Genomic DNA, 19,568 nt, shown 5'->3' on the forward strand with positions numbered 1-19,568 from the left:
AAAAGTTAATGTAGTTTATTGACATCAAGAGGTTTTCTGTCCTTCGTCTGCGTGAGATAAGATTGGACGTAGGGCTGACATCGTAATGAGTATGGCTTCCTGGAAATAAACAAACAGCTCTATATCAAATCAGTACTAAATTAATGTATTACACTGTATGTACAGTCAAAACTACTCTAACGAATGCCTTGTTCAATGACAAGTTATTTATGGCAGTTTCACGTAAACTGGTTGGTACGATAATTTTGACCTGTCTGTAAAGCAAACATGTCTATAGTGACCGTTTTTCTTTCTTCCATTAAGCGGTCTTTATAGACAGATTTGACTGCAGTATTAAATTAATGTATTACAATGTATGTATTACGGTAAAACAAAGTTTTAGTTTTTCGTTCTAGCTAAAAAATTAAGTTGACATGGTTAGGTGTTTTGGCATTAATTTGTAGACTTTTAACAATTTGGTGCATCACTTAAATCAAATCTGAAAAATGCATATTACGCAATCAAATAAATCAACCCTGCATAAATTAAAGTAACCCTGGTAAATACTAGCCGTAATATACCGCTCGGTTAGAGAGATCTTCTCTTTAGCTCGATCGGTTGAGCGTAAGACTAGTATGCCAGAGGTCCCGGGTTCGATCCCTAGCGGAGGCAGTGATTTAAATTTAATTAATCCTGCACTCTGTTACATTAACAAAGTGATTTAATTTCTATAGGACCAGTTGAACAATCAAACTTAAAGCTAGTGAGAGTAGATAGCATGTAGCTGGAGTGATGTTTACCTCTGTACGGATGGTGCCACTGCCCTGATGAGGACAGGTGTTGAGATAGTGTTGGAATAGTGCACTCGGGTCGTCCTCCTCTAACTCCTCGTCAGCCTCCAGACTACATTCTAACCCCTTCACTCCACCGAACACGACCAGGGCATGTCTACAATAAACAAGTGTTAGTCATACATCGTGAGGATGTGTCATTTTGTTTAAACTAGGCATTCTCTGTTTTAATTACTGTATTTATTCTGTAATTAGTCCAAGGGTTTGACACGTAAAAAGTGCTATCAGAAATGAAGAAAGGGCATAACCCTTGAGTTGTTGAAACTTTTGAACTATTTCAATTAGCAACTCTTTATTTCATATATTTATCCTGCAATAATTCCAAGGGGTTGACACCCAACATTGTTATCAGAAATGAAGACAGAGCTAAAATTCTGCATTGTTGTAACTTTTGAGCTACTCTCTGTTTCAGTTAAAATAATTACCGGGCAGTCTACCTATATACCTGTATTGTTACAATATTTACCGGGCAGTCTACCTATATACCTGTATTGTTACAATATTTACCGGGCAGTCTACCTATATACCTGTATTGTTACAATATTTACCGGCCAGTCTACCTATATACCTGTATTGTTACAATATTTACCGACCAGTCTACCTATATACCTGTATTGTTACAATATTTACCGGGCAGTCTACCTATATACCTGTATTGTTACAATATTTACCGGGCAGTCTACCTATATACCTGTATTGTTACAATATTTACCGGGCAGTCTACCTATATACCTGTATTGTTACAATATTTACCGGGCAGTCTACCTATATACCTGTATTGTTACAATATTTACCGGACAGTCTACCTACATACCTGTATTGTTACAATGTTTACCGGGCAGTCTACCTACATACCTGTATTGTTACAATATTTACCGGCCAGTCTACCTATATACCTGTATTGTTACAATATTTACCGGCCAGTCTACCTACATACCTGTATTGTTACAATATTTACCGGCCAGTCTACCTATATACCTGTATTGTTACAATATTTACCGGGCAGTCTACCTATATACCTGTATTGTTACAATATTTACCGGCCAGTCTACCTATATACCTGTATTGTTACAATATTTACCGGCCAGTCTACCTATATACCTGTATTGTTACAATATTTACCGGCCAGTCTACCTAGCTATATACCTGTATTGTTACAATATTTACCGGCCAGTCTACCTATATACCTGTATTGTTACAATATTTACCGGCCAGTCTACCTAGCTATATACCTGTATTGTTACAATATTTACCGGCCAGTCTACCTATATACCTGTATTGTTACAATATTTACCGGGCAGTCTACATATATACCTGTATTGTTACAATATTTACCGGCCAGTCTACCTATATACCTGTATTGTTACAATATTTACCGGGCAGTCTACCTATATACCTGTATTGTTACAATATTTACTGGGCAGTCTACCTATATACCTGTATTGTTACAATATTTACCGGCCAGTCTACCTATATACCTGTATTGTTACAGTATTTACCGGCCAGTCTACCTATATACCTGTATTGTTACAATATTTATCGGGCAGTCTACCTATATACCTGTATTGTTACAATATTTACTGGGCAGTCTACCTATATACCTGTATTGTTACAATATTTACCGGGCAGTCTACCTATATACCTGTATTGTTACAATATTTACCGGGCAGTCTACCTATATACCTGTATTGTTACAATATTTACCGGGCAGTCTACCTATATACCTGTATTGTTACAATATTTACCGGGCAGTCTACCTATATACCTGTATTGTTACAATATTTACCGGGCAGTCTACCTATATACCTGTATTGTTACAGTATTTACCGGGCAGTCTACCTATATACCTGTATTGTTACAATATTTACCGGGCAGTCTACCTATATACCTGTATTGTTACAATATTTACTGGGCAGTCTACCTATATACCTGTATTGTTACAATATTTACTGGGCAGTCTACCTATATACCTGTATTGTTACAATATTTACTGGGCAGTCTACCTATATACCTGTATTGTTACAATATTTACCGGCCAGTCTACCTATATACCTGTATTGTTACAATATTTACCGGCCAGTCTACCTATATACCTGTATTGTTACAATATTTACCAGTCAGTCTACCTATATACCTGTATTGTTACAATATTTACTGGGCAGTCTACCTATATACCTGTATTGTTACAATATTTACCGGTCAGTCTACCTATATACCTGTATTGTTACAATATTTACCGGCCAGTCTACCTATATACCTGTATTGTTACAATATTTACCGGGCAGTCTACCTATATACCTGTATTGTTACAATATTTACCGGGCAGTCTACCTATATACCTGTATTGTTACAATATTTACCAGTCAGTCTACCTATATACCTGTATTGTTACAATATTTACCGGGCAGTCTACCTATACATGTATACCTGTATTGTTACAATATTTACCGGTCAGTCTACCTATACATGTATACCTGTATTGTTACAATATTTACCGGGCAGTCTACCTATATACCTGTATTGTTACAGTATTTACCGGCCAGTCTACCTATATACCTGTATTGTTACAATATTTACCGGCCAGTCTACCTATATACCTGTATTGTTACAATATTTACTGGGCAGTCTACTTATATACCTGTATTGTTACAATATTTACCGGCCAGTCTACCTATATACCTGTATTGTTACAATATTTACCGGGCAGTCTACCTACATACCTGTATTGTTACAATATTTACCGGGCAGTCTACCTACATACCTGTATTGTTACAATATTTACCAGTCAGTCTACCTATATACCTGTATTGTTACAATATTTACCGGTCAGTCTGCCTATATACCTGTATTGTTACAATATTTACCGGGCAGTCTACCTATATACCTGTATTGTTACAATAATTACCGGGCAGTCTACCTATATACCTGTATTGTTACAATATTTACTGGGCAGTCTACCTATATACCTGTATTGTTACAGTATTTACCGGCCAGTCTACCTATATACCTGTATTGTTATAATATTTACCGGGCAGTCTACCTATATACCTGTATTGTTACAATATTTACCGGGCAGTCTACCTAATACCTGTATTGTTACAATATTTACCGGGCAGTCTACCTATATACCTGTATTGTTACAGTATTTACCAGTCAGTCTACCTATATACCTGTATTGTTACAATATTTACCGGGCAGTCTACCTACATACCTGTATTGTTACAATATTTACCGGGCAGTCTACCTATATACCTGTATTGTTACAATATTTACCGGGCAGTCTACCTATATACCTGTATTGTTACAATATTTACCGGGCAGTCTACCTATATACCTGTATTGTTACAATATTTACCGGGCAGTCTACCTATATACCTGTATTGTTACAATATTTACCGGCCAGTCTACCTATATACCTGTATTGTTACAATATTTACTGGGCAGTCTACCTATATACCTGTATTGTTACAATATTTACCGGGCAGTCTACCTACATACCTGTATTGTTACAATATTTACCGGGCAGTCTACCTATACATGTATACCTGTATTGTTACAATATTTACCGGTCAGTCTACCTATACATGTATACCTGTATTGTTACAATATTTACCGGGCAGTCTACCTATATACCTGTATTGTTACAGTATTTACCGGCCAGTCTACCTATATACCTGTATTGTTACAATATTTACCGGCCAGTCTACCTATATACCTGTATTGTTACAATATTTACCGGCCAGTCTACCTATATACCTGTATTGTTACAATATTTACCGGGCAGTCTACCTACATACCTGTATTGTTACAATATTTACCGGGCAGTCTACCTACATACCTGTATTGTTACAATATTTACCAGTCAGTCTACCTATATACCTGTATTGTTACAATATTTACCGGTCAGTCTACCTATATACCTGTATTGTTACAATATTTACCGGGCAGTCTACCTATATACCTGTATTGTTACAATATTTACCGGGCAGTCTACCTATATACCTGTATTGTTACAATATTTACATGACAGTCTACCTATATACCCGTATTGTTACAATATTTACCGGCCAGTCTACCTATATACCTGTATTGTTACAATATTTACCGGGCAGTCTACCTATATACCTGTATTGTTACAATATTTACCGGGCAGTCTACCTAATACCTGTATTGTTACAATATTTACCGGGCAGTCTACCTATATACCTGTATTGTTACAATATTTACCAGTCAGTCTACCTATATACCTGTATTGTTACAATATTTACTGGGCAGTCTACCTATATACCTGTATTGTTACAATATTTACCGGTCAGTCTACCTATATACCTGTATTGTTACAATATTTACCGGCCAGTCTACCTATATACCTGTATTGTTACAATATTTACCGGGCAGTCTATTTACCGGGCAGTCTACCTATATACCTGTATTGTTACAATATTTACCAGTCAGTCTACCTATATACCTGTATTGTTACAATATTTACCGGGCAGTCTACCTATACATGTATACCTGTATTGTTACAATATTTACCGGTCAGTCTACCTATACATGTATACCTGTATTGTTACAATATTTACCGGGCAGTCTACCTATATACCTGTATTGTTACAGTATTTACCGGCCAGTCTACCTATATACCTGTATTGTTACAATATTTACCGGCCAGTCTACCTATATACCTGTATTGTTACAATATTTACTGGGCAGTCTACTTATATACCTGTATTGTTACAATATTTACCGGCCAGTCTACCTATATACCTGTATTGTTACAATATTTACCGGGCAGTCTACCTACATACCTGTATTGTTACAATATTTACCGGGCAGTCTACCTACATACCTGTATTGTTACAATATTTACCAGTCAGTCTACCTATATACCTGTATTGTTACAATATTTACCGGTCAGTCTGCCTATATACCTGTATTGTTACAATATTTACCGGGCAGTCTACCTATATACCTGTATTGTTACAATAATTACCGGGCAGTCTACCTATATACCTGTATTGTTACAATATTTACTGGGCAGTCTACCTATATACCTGTATTGTTACAGTATTTACCGGCCAGTCTACCTATATACCTGTATTGTTATAATATTTACCGGGCAGTCTACCTATATACCTGTATTGTTACAATATTTACCGGGCAGTCTACCTAATACCTGTATTGTTACAATATTTACCGGGCAGTCTACCTATATACCTGTATTGTTACAGTATTTACCAGTCAGTCTACCTATATACCTGTATTGTTACAATATTTACCGGGCAGTCTACCTACATACCTGTATTGTTACAATATTTACCGGGCAGTCTACCTATATACCTGTATTGTTACAATATTTACCGGGCAGTCTACCTATATACCTGTATTGTTACAATATTTATCGGGCAGTCTACCTATATACCTGTATTGTTACAATATTTACCGGGCAGTCTACCTATATACCTGTATTGTTACAATATTTACCGGCCAGTCTACCTATATACCTGTATTGTTACAATATTTACTGGGCAGTCTACCTATATACCTGTATTGTTACAATATTTACCGGGCAGTCTACCTACATACCTGTATTGTTACAATATTTACCGGGCAGTCTACCTATACATGTATACCTGTATTGTTACAATATTTACCGGTCAGTCTACCTATACATGTATACCTGTATTGTTACAATATTTACCGGGCAGTCTACCTATATACCTGTATTGTTACAGTATTTACCGGCCAGTCTACCTATATACCTGTATTGTTACAATATTTACCGGCCAGTCTACCTATATACCTGTATTGTTACAATATTTACCGGCCAGTCTACCTATATACCTGTATTGTTACAATATTTACCGGGCAGTCTACCTACATACCTGTATTGTTACAATATTTACCGGGCAGTCTACCTACATACCTGTATTGTTACAATATTTACCAGTCAGTCTACCTATATACCTGTATTGTTACAATATTTACCGGTCAGTCTACCTATATACCTGTATTGTTACAATATTTACCGGGCAGTCTACCTATATACCTGTATTGTTACAATATTTACCGGGCAGTCTACCTATATACCTGTATTGTTACAATATTTACATGACAGTCTACCTATATACCCGTATTGTTACAATATTTACCGGCCAGTCTACCTATATACCTGTATTGTTACAATATTTACCGGCCAGTCTACCTATATACCTGTATTGTTACAATATTTACCGGGCAGTCTACCTATATACCTGTATTGTTACAATATTTACATGACAGTCTACCTACATACCTGTATTGTTACAATATTTACCGGCCAGTCTACCTATATACCTGTATTGTTACAATATTTACCGGGCAGTCTACCTATATACCTGTATTGTTACAGTATTTACCGGGCAGTCTACCTATATACCTGTATTGTTACAATAATTACCGGGCAGTCTACCTATATACCTGTATTGTTACAATATTTACTGGGCAGTCTACCTATATACCTGTATTGTTACACTATTTACCGGGCAGTCTACCTATATACCTGTATTGTTACAATATTTACCAGTCAGTCTACCTATATACCTGTATTGTTACAATATTTACCAGTCAGTCTACCTATATACCTGTATTGTTACAATATTTACCGGCCAGTCTACCTATATACCTGTATTGTTACAATATTTACTGGGCAGTCTACCTATATACCTGTATTGTTACAATATTTACCGGGCAGTCTACCTATATACCTGTATTGTTACAATATTTACCGGCCAGTCTACCTATATACCTGTATTGTTACAGTATTTACCGGGCAGTCTACCTATATACCTGTATTGTTACAATATTTACCGGTCAGTCTACCTATATACCTGTATTGTTACAATATTTACCGGGCAGTCTACCTATATACCTGTATTGTTACAATATTTACTGGGCAGTCTACCTATATACCTGTATTGTTACAATATTTACCGGGCAGTCTACCTATATACCTGTATTGTTACAGTATTTACCAGTCAGTCTACCTATATACCTGTATTGTTACAATATTTACCGGCCAGTCTACCTATATACCTGTATTGTTACAATATTTACTGGGCAGTCTACCTATATACCTGTATTGTTACAATATTTACCGGGCAGTCTACCTACATACCTGTATTGTTACAATATTTACCGGGCAGTCTACCTATACATGTATACCTGTATTGTTACAATATTTACCGGTCAGTCTACCTATACATGTATACCTGTATTGTTACAATATTTACCGGGCAGTCTACCTATATACCTGTATTGTTACAGTATTTACCGGCCAGTCTACCTATATACCTGTATTGTTACAATATTTACCGGCCAGTCTACCTATATACCTGTATTGTTACAATATTTACTGGGCAGTCTACCTATATACCTGTATTGTTACAATATTTACCGGCCAGTCTACCTATATACCTGTATTGTTACAATATTTACCGGGCAGTCTACCTACATACCTGTATTGTTACAATATTTACCGGGCAGTCTACCTACATACCTGTATTGTTACAATATTTACCAGTCAGTCTACCTATATACCTGTATTGTTACAATATTTACCGGTCAGTCTGCCTATATACCTGTATTGTTACAATATTTACCGGGCAGTCTACCTATATACCTGTATTGTTACAGTATTTACCGGGCAGTCTACCTATATACCTGTATTGTTACAATAATTACCGGGCAGTCTACCTATATACCTGTATTGTTACAATATTTACTGGGCAGTCTACCTATATACCTGTATTGTTACAGTATTTACCGGCCAGTGTACCTATATACCTGTATTGTTACAATATTTACCGGGCAGTCTACCTATATACCTGTATTGTTACAATATTTACCGGGCAGTCTACCTAATACCTGTATTGTTACAATATTTACCGGCCAGTCTACCTATATACCTGTATTGTTACAATGTTTACCGGCCAGTCTACCTATATACCTGTATTGTTACAGTATTTACCGGGCAGTCTACCTACATACCTGTATTGTTTCTTCTCCATAGTGTCCACACAATCCCCTTTCTCCGACGTTCCAACGGTTAGGTCGTATCCTTCCTTATATGGGCATTCCGTGAAGACATTCCCAATAGAGCTAGCCAGTCGTACCTGGTAGCCCCAATACAGACCTCCTTCTACTTTAGGTAGAGTCGGGGCGACCACTTTTCCTTTTAAGTTCTTTTTATCTGTGAAATATTGAAGCAGGCAATATTATCACTATAATACGAAAACTGAATAATCTTTGACCTTGTCTTATCATGGATAGCATTAAACTTTTTCAGGGCGGTTGGGTAGCACAGTGCTAATGTACTTGACTTTCACCTAGGTGGCCCAAGTTTGATTCCCAAATCAGATGTGAAAACGTATGAGGTCATCTACCAAACCACATGGGTTTTCTCCAGAGACTTTTATTTCCCAACATACTCACTCTCCATCTGGGCAAACAAGTGTGTATATTTTGAATTGTTATAATTTGTTTTACATCAGTAATTTATATAATGCTTACATAATAAGCTTTATTCATTCACAACAATAAACAGACAATTTCAAAAAACTAGTTCTATCGACTTTTATTAATGACTCATTGGTCGAGCAAGCGTCGTATGAGTGGCATTTGAGTGTATTACCTCTACTCCAGCCAACCATGAAACAGTCTGGTGCTATCTTCCGAATAAATCATGCAATGTAGGGAAATGAAACAACTTTTGTACTTGTTCTGGAAGAGGGCCAGTCCTATCTATTTTCCTTGTGGCAGTAAAATATGTACATAAATTAAATTTTACGTCAAAAGCATGTATTTCCTGAAGATTCTAGGATGTAGGACAACCCCCCCAACATAAGTGGCCCTCAAATGGTCCTTGCTTTAAATGGTGTACTAACAAATACCATTTTGTAGGACCTACCTGTCTCTAACTCGTTAAGTTTAACCGTTACTCTCACACCTGACTGTAACTGTTTGTCAATCAGGACTTACCTGTCTCCAACTCGTTATGTTTAACTGTTACTCTCACACCTGGTTGTAACTGTTTGTCTATCAGGACTTACCTGTCTCCAACTCGTTAAGTTTAACCGTTACTCTCACACCTGACTGTAACTGTTTGTCAATCACGACTTACCTGTCTCCAACTCGTTAAGTTTAACCGTTACTCTCACACCTGGTTGTAACTGTTTGTCTATCTGGACTTCCTGTAGGAGAAATAGAATATCAAACACTTATGTGATCGATTTGTACAGTACATATGTAAATACCCATTGACAACCCACAGATACAGTAACAACTGGCTAAGAAATCTGGGTATCTAAAAGTGGTTCTATCTGCTATTGTAATTTAAAAACAAATTGTTAAAAGAAAGTTAAAATCAGGAAAAATTCTGAAAACAAATCCTAATTAATTCATCAGGGTACCAAAATGACAGTTTTGTTTTTGGAAATAAACATACTTGTTAGTCAAGGTCAAGGTCATTCGAGGGAGGCAGCCTAGAACAGGCCATATATCAAAGTGGATAATAATTGTTAATAGGATAGAAAAGAATATGTCATTAAATGATCGTTTCATTTATAGAGAAGCTCTCTTCAAATCTGTTTAAATCCTATTACTACTTAGCTGTTATTCCTCCGAAACTGATAGTACATATGTACTCACCTTTAGAAACTGATAGTACATATGTACTCACCTTTAGAAACTGATAGTACATATGTACTCACCTTTAGAAACTGATAGTACATATGTACTCACCTTTAGAAACTGATAGTACATATGTACTCACCTTTAGCAGGCCCACATTAACGTAGGAGCCTTTGCCTGTGGTGACAGGCTTGTTCAGGACGACACCTTCCCGGTAATAACACTTCTGGTCGGCTCTCATATGATGTGGGGAGTCCAAAGGATTAAGTAAACCTAAACAAGTAAATTATAATCTAGATACATGTAGTTCACCTTTCTTAGACACTGTCAATTCTATTTTGTTCACCTTTCATAGATACTTATTATTTTCCTGCGTTTCATCAAATAGTATGTAAATATTGTTTTTATGTTTCTGGTACTCATATATTATGAGATGGTAGCATAAAAGTGAATATTCGTCAATAGAGAGTGTTCTACAGGTAGAACGGGTAGAGCGAATAGCACGTGAAATTATCACGTTGAATGTTTGTACACATATACGTAGGCCTTGGACCTCGAGCTGACTAGACAGTTTTCAAGCAAAAGTTTCAATATACATGTATATCTGGAGTCAACTTGTTTCTTTTTACTAGACATGTTTTTCAAGAAGAAGATTTGATATATTTCCAGCCAATTTGAATTGTTTCGGTTTCACTGCCTGTATAACATGTTTTTTATTGTATAAAAAAAGAGATAATCTTTACTGGGAGGACATTAAAAGTTTCCCTGAGTATTTTTTACCTTTATAAAAGGTTTTTATCTCTAGTTTTTAATCCTGGGTATTATGGATTTAAATTTGTATCGATCAGAAGGAGGTGATTTGTTTGTGAGAGGAGTTTTCCCAACTGTTGTTATGTGATAATTGTGTTTACAACTCTAGACCACTTTACGATATCATTTGCGATAAGTGTCATCTGAATCTTCACTATAATAAATCACTCACAACCAAGGCCAAATGCATGTCAACGTGTGACTAAGTTTGCTATTTCAAAACAAAATTAAGATTGAATTATTTTAAGCTTCAATTTTCCCCCTATAATATAGCAAAACAGATACAAAATATTACAATTGTAGTATAACAGTAGGATTGCTCTAAAGTGAGAGGTTAAATTTGTTTTCTGTGGGTGTTGCTCCATGAACAGCCAGGGTAATTTTGAGGCCAGGTGACTTTAAAGCAGTCAGTAAATACCAAACTGAGCAACATTTGGGAGGCCCATACAATACCATCTAGAGCAATTTCAGTAAGGTGTCTTGCCCAAGGAAACAACAAGGGCAGTACAGACCGGGCCGTTATCAGCTTTCTGAGAAACACAAGCCATGCACCTCAAATCCTCCTCACCTGAGGTGATGAAGGCTGGCGCACTAAGCAACCAAGTTAACTCTATCCTACACAGCTAGAGACAAAGAAGTCATGATTTACCAGCATATTGAAGATCCTTGTGCTGGGGGAAGAAGGATTTCCGTAGGTACTGTGGACATTCCAGGTACTGCAGGATTCTCGCTAGCTGCACATTGGCTTGTCCTTTCTTACCGACTCCATCATACTGGCCTTCTACAGACCTGAACAGTTTAACTCTCATTAGTTTGATTACACTTTAAAACCTTGTGTAATGAAGAAAATGTAGAGTTATCTCCCTTACATATTATTTGAGAATGACACACCTGGATTTAAATGTTTTGATCCTTGTTAAACTGGATCTGGGTTTAGCCTTTGAAATATTTTTATGATTCCAAATTATAGAGTTATCTCCCTTCTGACATAATTCCAGTCCAGGTCTTTCGTGCTGACAAACAGTTAATCAATGTTTTTAATGCAACATACCAAACATAAATCTTGACAGACTTTCAGATATTGTCACATGGTTCGAAAATCATTGTCAAAGCTCACAAGAAATCCATATAAAATTACTAGGTTTGCCCTTATTTCTCAAACAAACATCTCTCAAATGGCCCTGGACAAAACAGTTTGACCATTTAAAGTATCAGAGTCATGTTCATAAAACAATGTTGAGATGAATCATGTGACTTTTTTTACCTCCATGTGACTCTTTCAAGGTCTATTACAGTATTTAACTACAGATCTGTGAGGATCTGTCGGCTAAAGTGCTTGAATCCTTCGTTAAAAATGCAATTTATTTCTATTTTCCATGAAATATTAACCATTAATGGTTTATCTAACATCTTTAATGTACAGACTTCATGTAAAGAGAAATACCTGTTGGTAGATCCTGTCTCATCAAAAATTATTATCTCATCCACGTTAAATATGACGGCAGATCTACCAATCTGTGAATAAAAGAATGACAGAATGATTAGGAGGAAGAATGACAGAATGATTAGGAGGAAGAATGACAGAATGATTAGGAGGAAGAATGACAGAATGATTAGGAGGAAGAATGACAGAATGATTAGGAAGACTAAACTACAAGCAAATTATCAGTTTGAGATGTCCACACTTCAGCTATGGAAAGATTTAAGATGTATGCTTTTCTAAAATTCTGCTCATCTCACTACAGTAAATTTGTAGATTATAATCCACGATTTTACAGATGTCATATTATATTTCCTTGGTTAACCATCTTGTCAACAACAAAAAGAAGAGTACCCTTGTAGTAGCTGGTGACTACCTCACTTGACATCTTCACACATACAGTTGATATCTACTCTAACTCACCTGTCCTGCTAGATAGGTACGGAGCTCCGGAGACTGGGCATTGTCTAAGATTGATCCAGGCAGCGCTATGGAAACTGTTTGCTGGATTCCTACAATATTAAAACACATAAATAATTCCTTATGTTTACTTTCTAGGTAATTCTGGGGAAGGAACTACATTTATACAGCAGTCTATGACAGCAATTTTTTCCCACCTTTTATTTGGACTAGTGAACCCAGAATTTTAATGCTTTTTTCTAAGATAGGATTTACATTGTGAAAAATATAATTGATATTTTTCCCCATCATTTTGGAGGGAAAGTCCATGTTATTATTTATCTTATATATCTCTACTAATTATTACAAACATTATGACACCCTCCTGGGTCTACAACTTTGCCAGTTCTTTACTGCTGATCTGGAACTGATCTGGAATTGAGAAATACAATGGCCAGAAAATCTAACATAGGGCCATTATGTATTCATAACCTAAACTAATTGTATTGAATTAGGAAAACTGCTTTGAAAAATAGAATTTTTAAACTGGACCATATTTAAATAAATCACAGCAATCAAATGACCATTAGTTTACATATACCAACGTGTTGACAGAAAGTCTGATGGTTTGATGGCAATGTGTATCACTGTAAAAGTGAAGGTTGAGTACGCATGTACAGGTCACCTAACTAGGTCAGACCAGCAGGAATTTGCCTTTAGCCTAGTGGTAGGATGTTGGCCATGAGAGTGAAAGGTCGCTAGTTTGAAGCCCAGCACAGGCTTTCCATTACTCTTTCCTATTAAGATTTTATAAATGTTAAATTTAATATTTTTTATATATAAACCGAAAGTCTGACCACCTCTCACCCTAATATCCCCCTATCTTCTCTCTATCTTTTCCATCACCATCAACCCCCCCTCTTTTCTGTCTCTTTCTTTACTATAGCTCTTTTATATGTGTTATATTTTTGTTCTGCTGTTTCTTTGTGTTTTGTCTGATTCTGTATGTCTTCATGTTGTATGCGAGTGTGAATGTAAGGTGGGTTGGATCTAACATAAGTATTAGTGTGATCAGTTAAACTGTTCAAATGAGAAAATGAAGAAAATTTGTGAGCGAGTAATTATATAAATGTACTTGTGGAAATGTAACCTGTTTGATGTTTATCATGCAAAATGTTTAAAAAATAAAAGAAATATAAAAAAGATTTGGTGCAGCTGACCACTCCAATTTAAGATTTAGAAGATTGAGAGGCTTTCCTTGGAGCTACAGAACCAGGGTGGTAGTAGTCCTTGCGAGTGAACACTTTGTGAAGGAGGGAGAAGTGTCAAAGTGAAGATAGCAGGTCATCAGACTTACAGTAATTTCCCTTTAAGTGGTAGAACATTTGCCTTGAGAGTGAAAGGTTGCTAGTTTGAAGATTAGCAGAGTATTTGTCACTTCTTCTTACTAATAAATGACTATCTTATCTGGGACCAAAGTAAAATTACTGTTATCAACATGTAATAGGGTGATTAATGTCATGCTTTATATAATTTGTATGTATATATTTTATTGACTTGTGTTATTTATTTATTTGTGCCCATATTGTTCAGTGTGTGTGTAACAGAAGAGGTGTTTGTGTGTTATAGATTACAGGGAGTGATTATTGCTGACTTACCTGTATGTCTATTTTTAAGTTACCTTACCTGTATAGTTATATTTTTATACATCACATGACGTACATGTGATAGGTTTCTATACTTTTTATTGGTCAAGATATTATAATAGCCTTTGGTCAGTTTGGCGGGAATCTCTTTGTAAGGAAGTTAGTTCTCTACAGTCTGCCAAACTGATCAGACCTATACATATATTGAGTCGGACATTTGTGACAAAGGACCGAAAGACAGAGAATTTATTGGTAAGTTATGGTTCTAGTGAATTATTACTGTTTCAATGTATTGTATCTAACTAGCTTATATTGTAGATTTGCTATGAACTTTATAAGTTTGGCATTTAAATTAAATTATTATCTTTATTCAAAATCTCTATTTTGAATTGTAACTTTGTATATACAGAGTAGTATTTTTCAGTAATATATATATATAAGTGAGTAATGGTTAAATTAATCCATTATATATGTACAGATCTGCAGTATTATTAGAAAGAACTGTTTTTATGCATTTTTTAGATTGTCATAAGAAACATGGAATACTGGTGATGATATGAGGTTGAAACGGCTCTGTGCCATACACAGGTGAATACCTTTTTAGTGTATTGTAATATTGTGTAACTTATTATGGGAGAATCCAGTTTGTTTATATATGTTGATACAAATCTCTTTATAGGTGATTTGTACTAGAGTAGATCTTTCGTCTCAAAGATAAATTTCATGTTAAATGTATATGATCTATATTTATTGTAATTTCAATAAGATAGTTGTAAAGATAATTATTACAAAGTTAATATCTTAGTTAAATGTAATTACATGTGTCCAGATAGCTTATATTTCGTGTTTAGCATAACTAGTGTGATTCGCTAGTTATCTCCCTTGATTGTATCTTGCAATGTATGTGCTTTGTGTAATTTTAGTCTTTTATGTTTGTTACAGAGTGTAGGTGTTTTAACCTACTGAACTTGTCAAAATAAAGAACTCACGACAAACAAATCATGTCCAAGTGGTTATTTGATATCCCCGGTTACAAACACAACACACCTAATCTTTCTTTCACTTTCTCTTCTTCAATAGCCATGTTTTTCTGTTCCTCTTCATTTTTCTTTCTTTCTTGTTCCTTCTCTAACTTTTTAATTAATGCTTCTTCTTTCCATTTTCTTTTCTGTCGTTTCCCTGTAATTTCGGTTATATCACATGACATGTAATACAATGTTTCTCTAAAACTTCTATTTTATGCCATATCACTCGTATCGGTATAGTTATACATGAATCTGAACTGTACATGCCATCAAAAATTCAAAATACATATTTCACAACCAATTACCGAAAATGAACAAGCCATTAAAATTCAAATGTACAAATGACAATTTTTTTACAAATTTACAATTCTGACAAACATTTATGAGTAAAATTTAAAATGTTCAGAAATTTTACTTACTCTCTTCCTTCCATTTCTTCCAATCTTTAGGCTGAAATAACAGAAATAATTGTTATCATTGCATGCAAATGATATTAGACGTGTAGTGGGCTGGACAATTTTGAAAATATTCATTTTATTTATTGTCCTTTTCTCTTTTTATCTTATCTTTTCTTGCAACCTTTCAAGTATATTTGTGTGTCATGACTAGTAAATTCCTGATATTATTGACAACATAAGTCACTGGATGCCATCTAAAAGACGTGATACATGTACATAGTAGCGGCCTCTTATGTTATACACGTAGGAGTAAGCTTAAGTGTACATGTATATATGCCATCATATATAAATATGGAAGGAAAATGTTTTGAATCACGAGAGATTTTGTCTCACGTCACATGAGATGATAATGTCTTCATGGAGTAAGCTTTGAATATTGTGAGTTTGCCACAGAGGACATGAGAATCGGCAACAGGTAGACCTCACCTGGCACGATAAGTTGACATATTTATATATAAGGGCAGACCGAATAACAGTATTAACACACGTGCAGGTAAGATAATAATTTATCTTTCATGAAATAGTTGCGAGAATACTACACACCATGAACACCCACAAGGTATGTTGTAATTTTTAATGAAAACAAAAAAATTTCACTTTTGCCAACATTATCCCATTTATTTAGCGTCGATGATGAATAACTATTTTTGGTGTGAAAACGTTCTTATCCATGTTTTGAATTTCTGAATAGGCCTAACCTATTTTCATCCGATAGTGCACAGGGACACGTTACAAAAGTAATGTATGTATACAATATATGGGGGGGGGGGGGGGGGGGGGGTCGATATAAACATAACACTACTATATTGTAACCTGTGGATAGTGTCGGCCATTGCATCCGGTAAACCCCCTTGATACAAGACACGAGGTGGCTGTGGCCAGTGGAAACATTCAACAGGTCTGGGGCAGGACAAGTGATAGTAGTTAACAAGACTCTACACCAGCTTTGCATAGCCCGAGTTTCCTCCGACACCACGTCCCGTTCAGGCAATCAGCCCTAAACCAAACATGGTGTCAGGGCCAGAGGAAACTCGTATTATTTTGTACAATGCATTCATAGTCTTATTAAATGGTACCCAAACCTTGAAGTTCGTATTATACTTACATTTGAAGGAATGTCCTTTTCGTATGACAACTTCTTATCGGATGTTTTAGGCATGTTGATTTTCACGTGTTAGCCCTTTTCTAGAACCGGAAATGGCACACGGTTGCAAGTTTTAGAATCAAAACTTCGGAACGAAAATATCCGGAATAATAAGAAAATGTTTGGGCTATCTACATAGACGTACAATGTATATATGTGTACCGTTATGAAGTATTAGTTTCCCTGATAGATTTACTTGTTTAGAATTGAAGTTCATTCCCATATATATCATGTACATTTTTCATATCTGAAAACGTTTTCTTTCTTGGGGTATAGTTTCACCTGAATTAAATTCACCTCATTTCAATACGATTTTAGTATTTTTTTCCACATAAACTGCTGCTTTCGAATTTTCACTTTTTAAACTAAGTAATCATTCAACACAATACAGCATTTTTTTTCAGCAGCATACATAATATTACAAAATTTAAGCATCAGTTTTCCGCGGTGAAATCTAATTTTGTAAAGCGCAGGACTAAAATGTTTGTAAAGACACTAACTATCCTGGACCAGCACTAATTCCTCCATGGATGTCTACAATTTGGTGATGGGTAATCAACACTAGTTTAGCGAGAAAGATTTTTTTTTTAAATATGATATTGATTATCTAACTTAAGGCTAAATGCCCTAATATTTTCAACGAGCGCTATCTATTTGGAGATTTGCTTCTATCGCTCAGCAACACCGACACTACCTAAATGGCTCATTCCCCGAACACCAACTCTGGTAAAGACAGGTAAATTACCTGGACAGCCATCATCCATGGCTTCCGATCTCAGCTTAGTTCTGAGTTGGATTAGATATAGTAACGGTCATATAGAATATATTGTCAGATATTCTCTCCCTAGGCATATACACATGGTGTAGCAACCAATGAAACTCTGACTAAAAATGAAATAATATTTATTCAGATCAAATCAAACATTACAAATTATATCACAGTAAGATTGACATGTGAGAATATTTATTATTTATCATAGTAAGATGGACATGTGAGAATATTTATCATTTATCACAGTAAGATGGACATGTGAGAATATTTATCATTTATCACAGTAAGATGGATATGTGAGAATATTTATCATTTATCACAGTAAGATGGTCATGTGAGAATGTTTATTATTTATCATAGTAAGATGGACATGTGAGAATATTTATCATTTATCACAGTAAGATGGACATGTGAGAATATTTATCATTTATCACAGTAAGATGGATATGTGAGAATATTTATCATTTATCACAGTAAGATGGTCATGTGAGAATGTTTATTATTTATCATAGTAAGATGGACATGTGAGAATATTTATCATTTATCACAGTAAGATGGACATGTGAGAATATTTATCATTTATCACAGTAAGATGGATATGTGAGAATATTTATCATTTATCACAGTAAGATGGTCATGTGAGAATATTTATCATTTATCACAGTAAGATGGTCATGTGAGAATATTTATCATTTATCACAGTAAGATGGATATGTGAGAATATCTATCATTTATCACAGTAAGATGGTCATGTGAGAATATTTATCATTTATCACAGTAAGATGGACATGTGAGAATATTTATCAATCATCACAGTAAGATGGTCATGTGAGAATATTTATTATTTATAACAGTAAGAAGGACATGTGAGAATATTTATCAATCATCACAGTAAGATGGACATGTGAGAATATTTATCATTTATAACAGTAAGATGGACATGTGAGACAATTTATAATCACAGTCAGATATACCACAAAAATGAATTATACATTACCCCGAGATAAAACTACTTTGTGGTCCATTTCTCATTGGACACGATACGCAATTTAACTTAATGCATGATGGAATTAAGTCGACATCCGTTCTATACGATGGTAATTCAATATTTTGGCGCCAATTCTTAACTCTTTGATCTAGTATATGTAACAATATATAGGTTAAGTTAAATGGACACGAACGAATATGTCACATTTTCATTTTCTCATAAAGTCATAGCGTCTTTGAAATTGACGTGAAAACATATATGTCCAGTTTGAAGGGAAACGAGCTACCACTCTCTGGTTTAATAAATGGGTCTATCTGACATTATTACAAAGATCGCATTTATAACGT

General features: G+C 35.3%; 1 protein-coding gene and 1 long non-coding RNA gene across 3 annotated transcripts; one reads left to right on the forward strand and one right to left on the reverse strand.

The window, feature by feature from the left end:
* On the reverse strand, window positions 1-17,541 carry LOC117315649 (putative methyltransferase C9orf114). Of its 2 annotated transcripts, none has more exons than XM_033869942.1 (11): window positions 17,423-17,541; window positions 16,279-16,309; window positions 15,882-16,013; window positions 13,213-13,301; window positions 12,754-12,824; window positions 11,959-12,098; window positions 10,642-10,772; window positions 10,030-10,060; window positions 8,859-9,060; window positions 780-927; window positions 1-99 (listed from the first exon to the last, which is right to left on the reverse strand). In XM_033869942.1, the coding sequence occupies exons 1-11, from the start codon at window positions 17,474-17,476 to the stop codon at window positions 25-27; spliced, it is 1,104 nt and encodes a 367-aa protein (XP_033725833.1). In that variant the 5' UTR covers window positions 17,477-17,541; the 3' UTR covers window positions 1-24. The 2 variants fall into 2 exon arrangements, with proteins under 2 accessions (XP_033725833.1, XP_033725832.1); XM_033869941.1 differs by having other exon boundaries at window positions 9,991-10,060.
* Window positions 14,684-15,833, forward strand: LOC117315650. The gene is made up of 2 exons (XR_004529736.1): window positions 14,684-15,086; window positions 15,357-15,833. It is a non-coding gene; the product is annotated as an uncharacterized LOC117315650 (long non-coding RNA).
* Window positions 17,542-19,568: the final 2,027 nt, after the last annotated feature.

Source organism: Pecten maximus, chromosome 17 (assembly GCF_902652985.1).
Source record: "Pecten maximus chromosome 17, xPecMax1.1, whole genome shotgun sequence".
Lineage (NCBI taxonomy): Eukaryota > Metazoa > Mollusca > Bivalvia > Pectinida > Pectinidae > Pecten > Pecten maximus.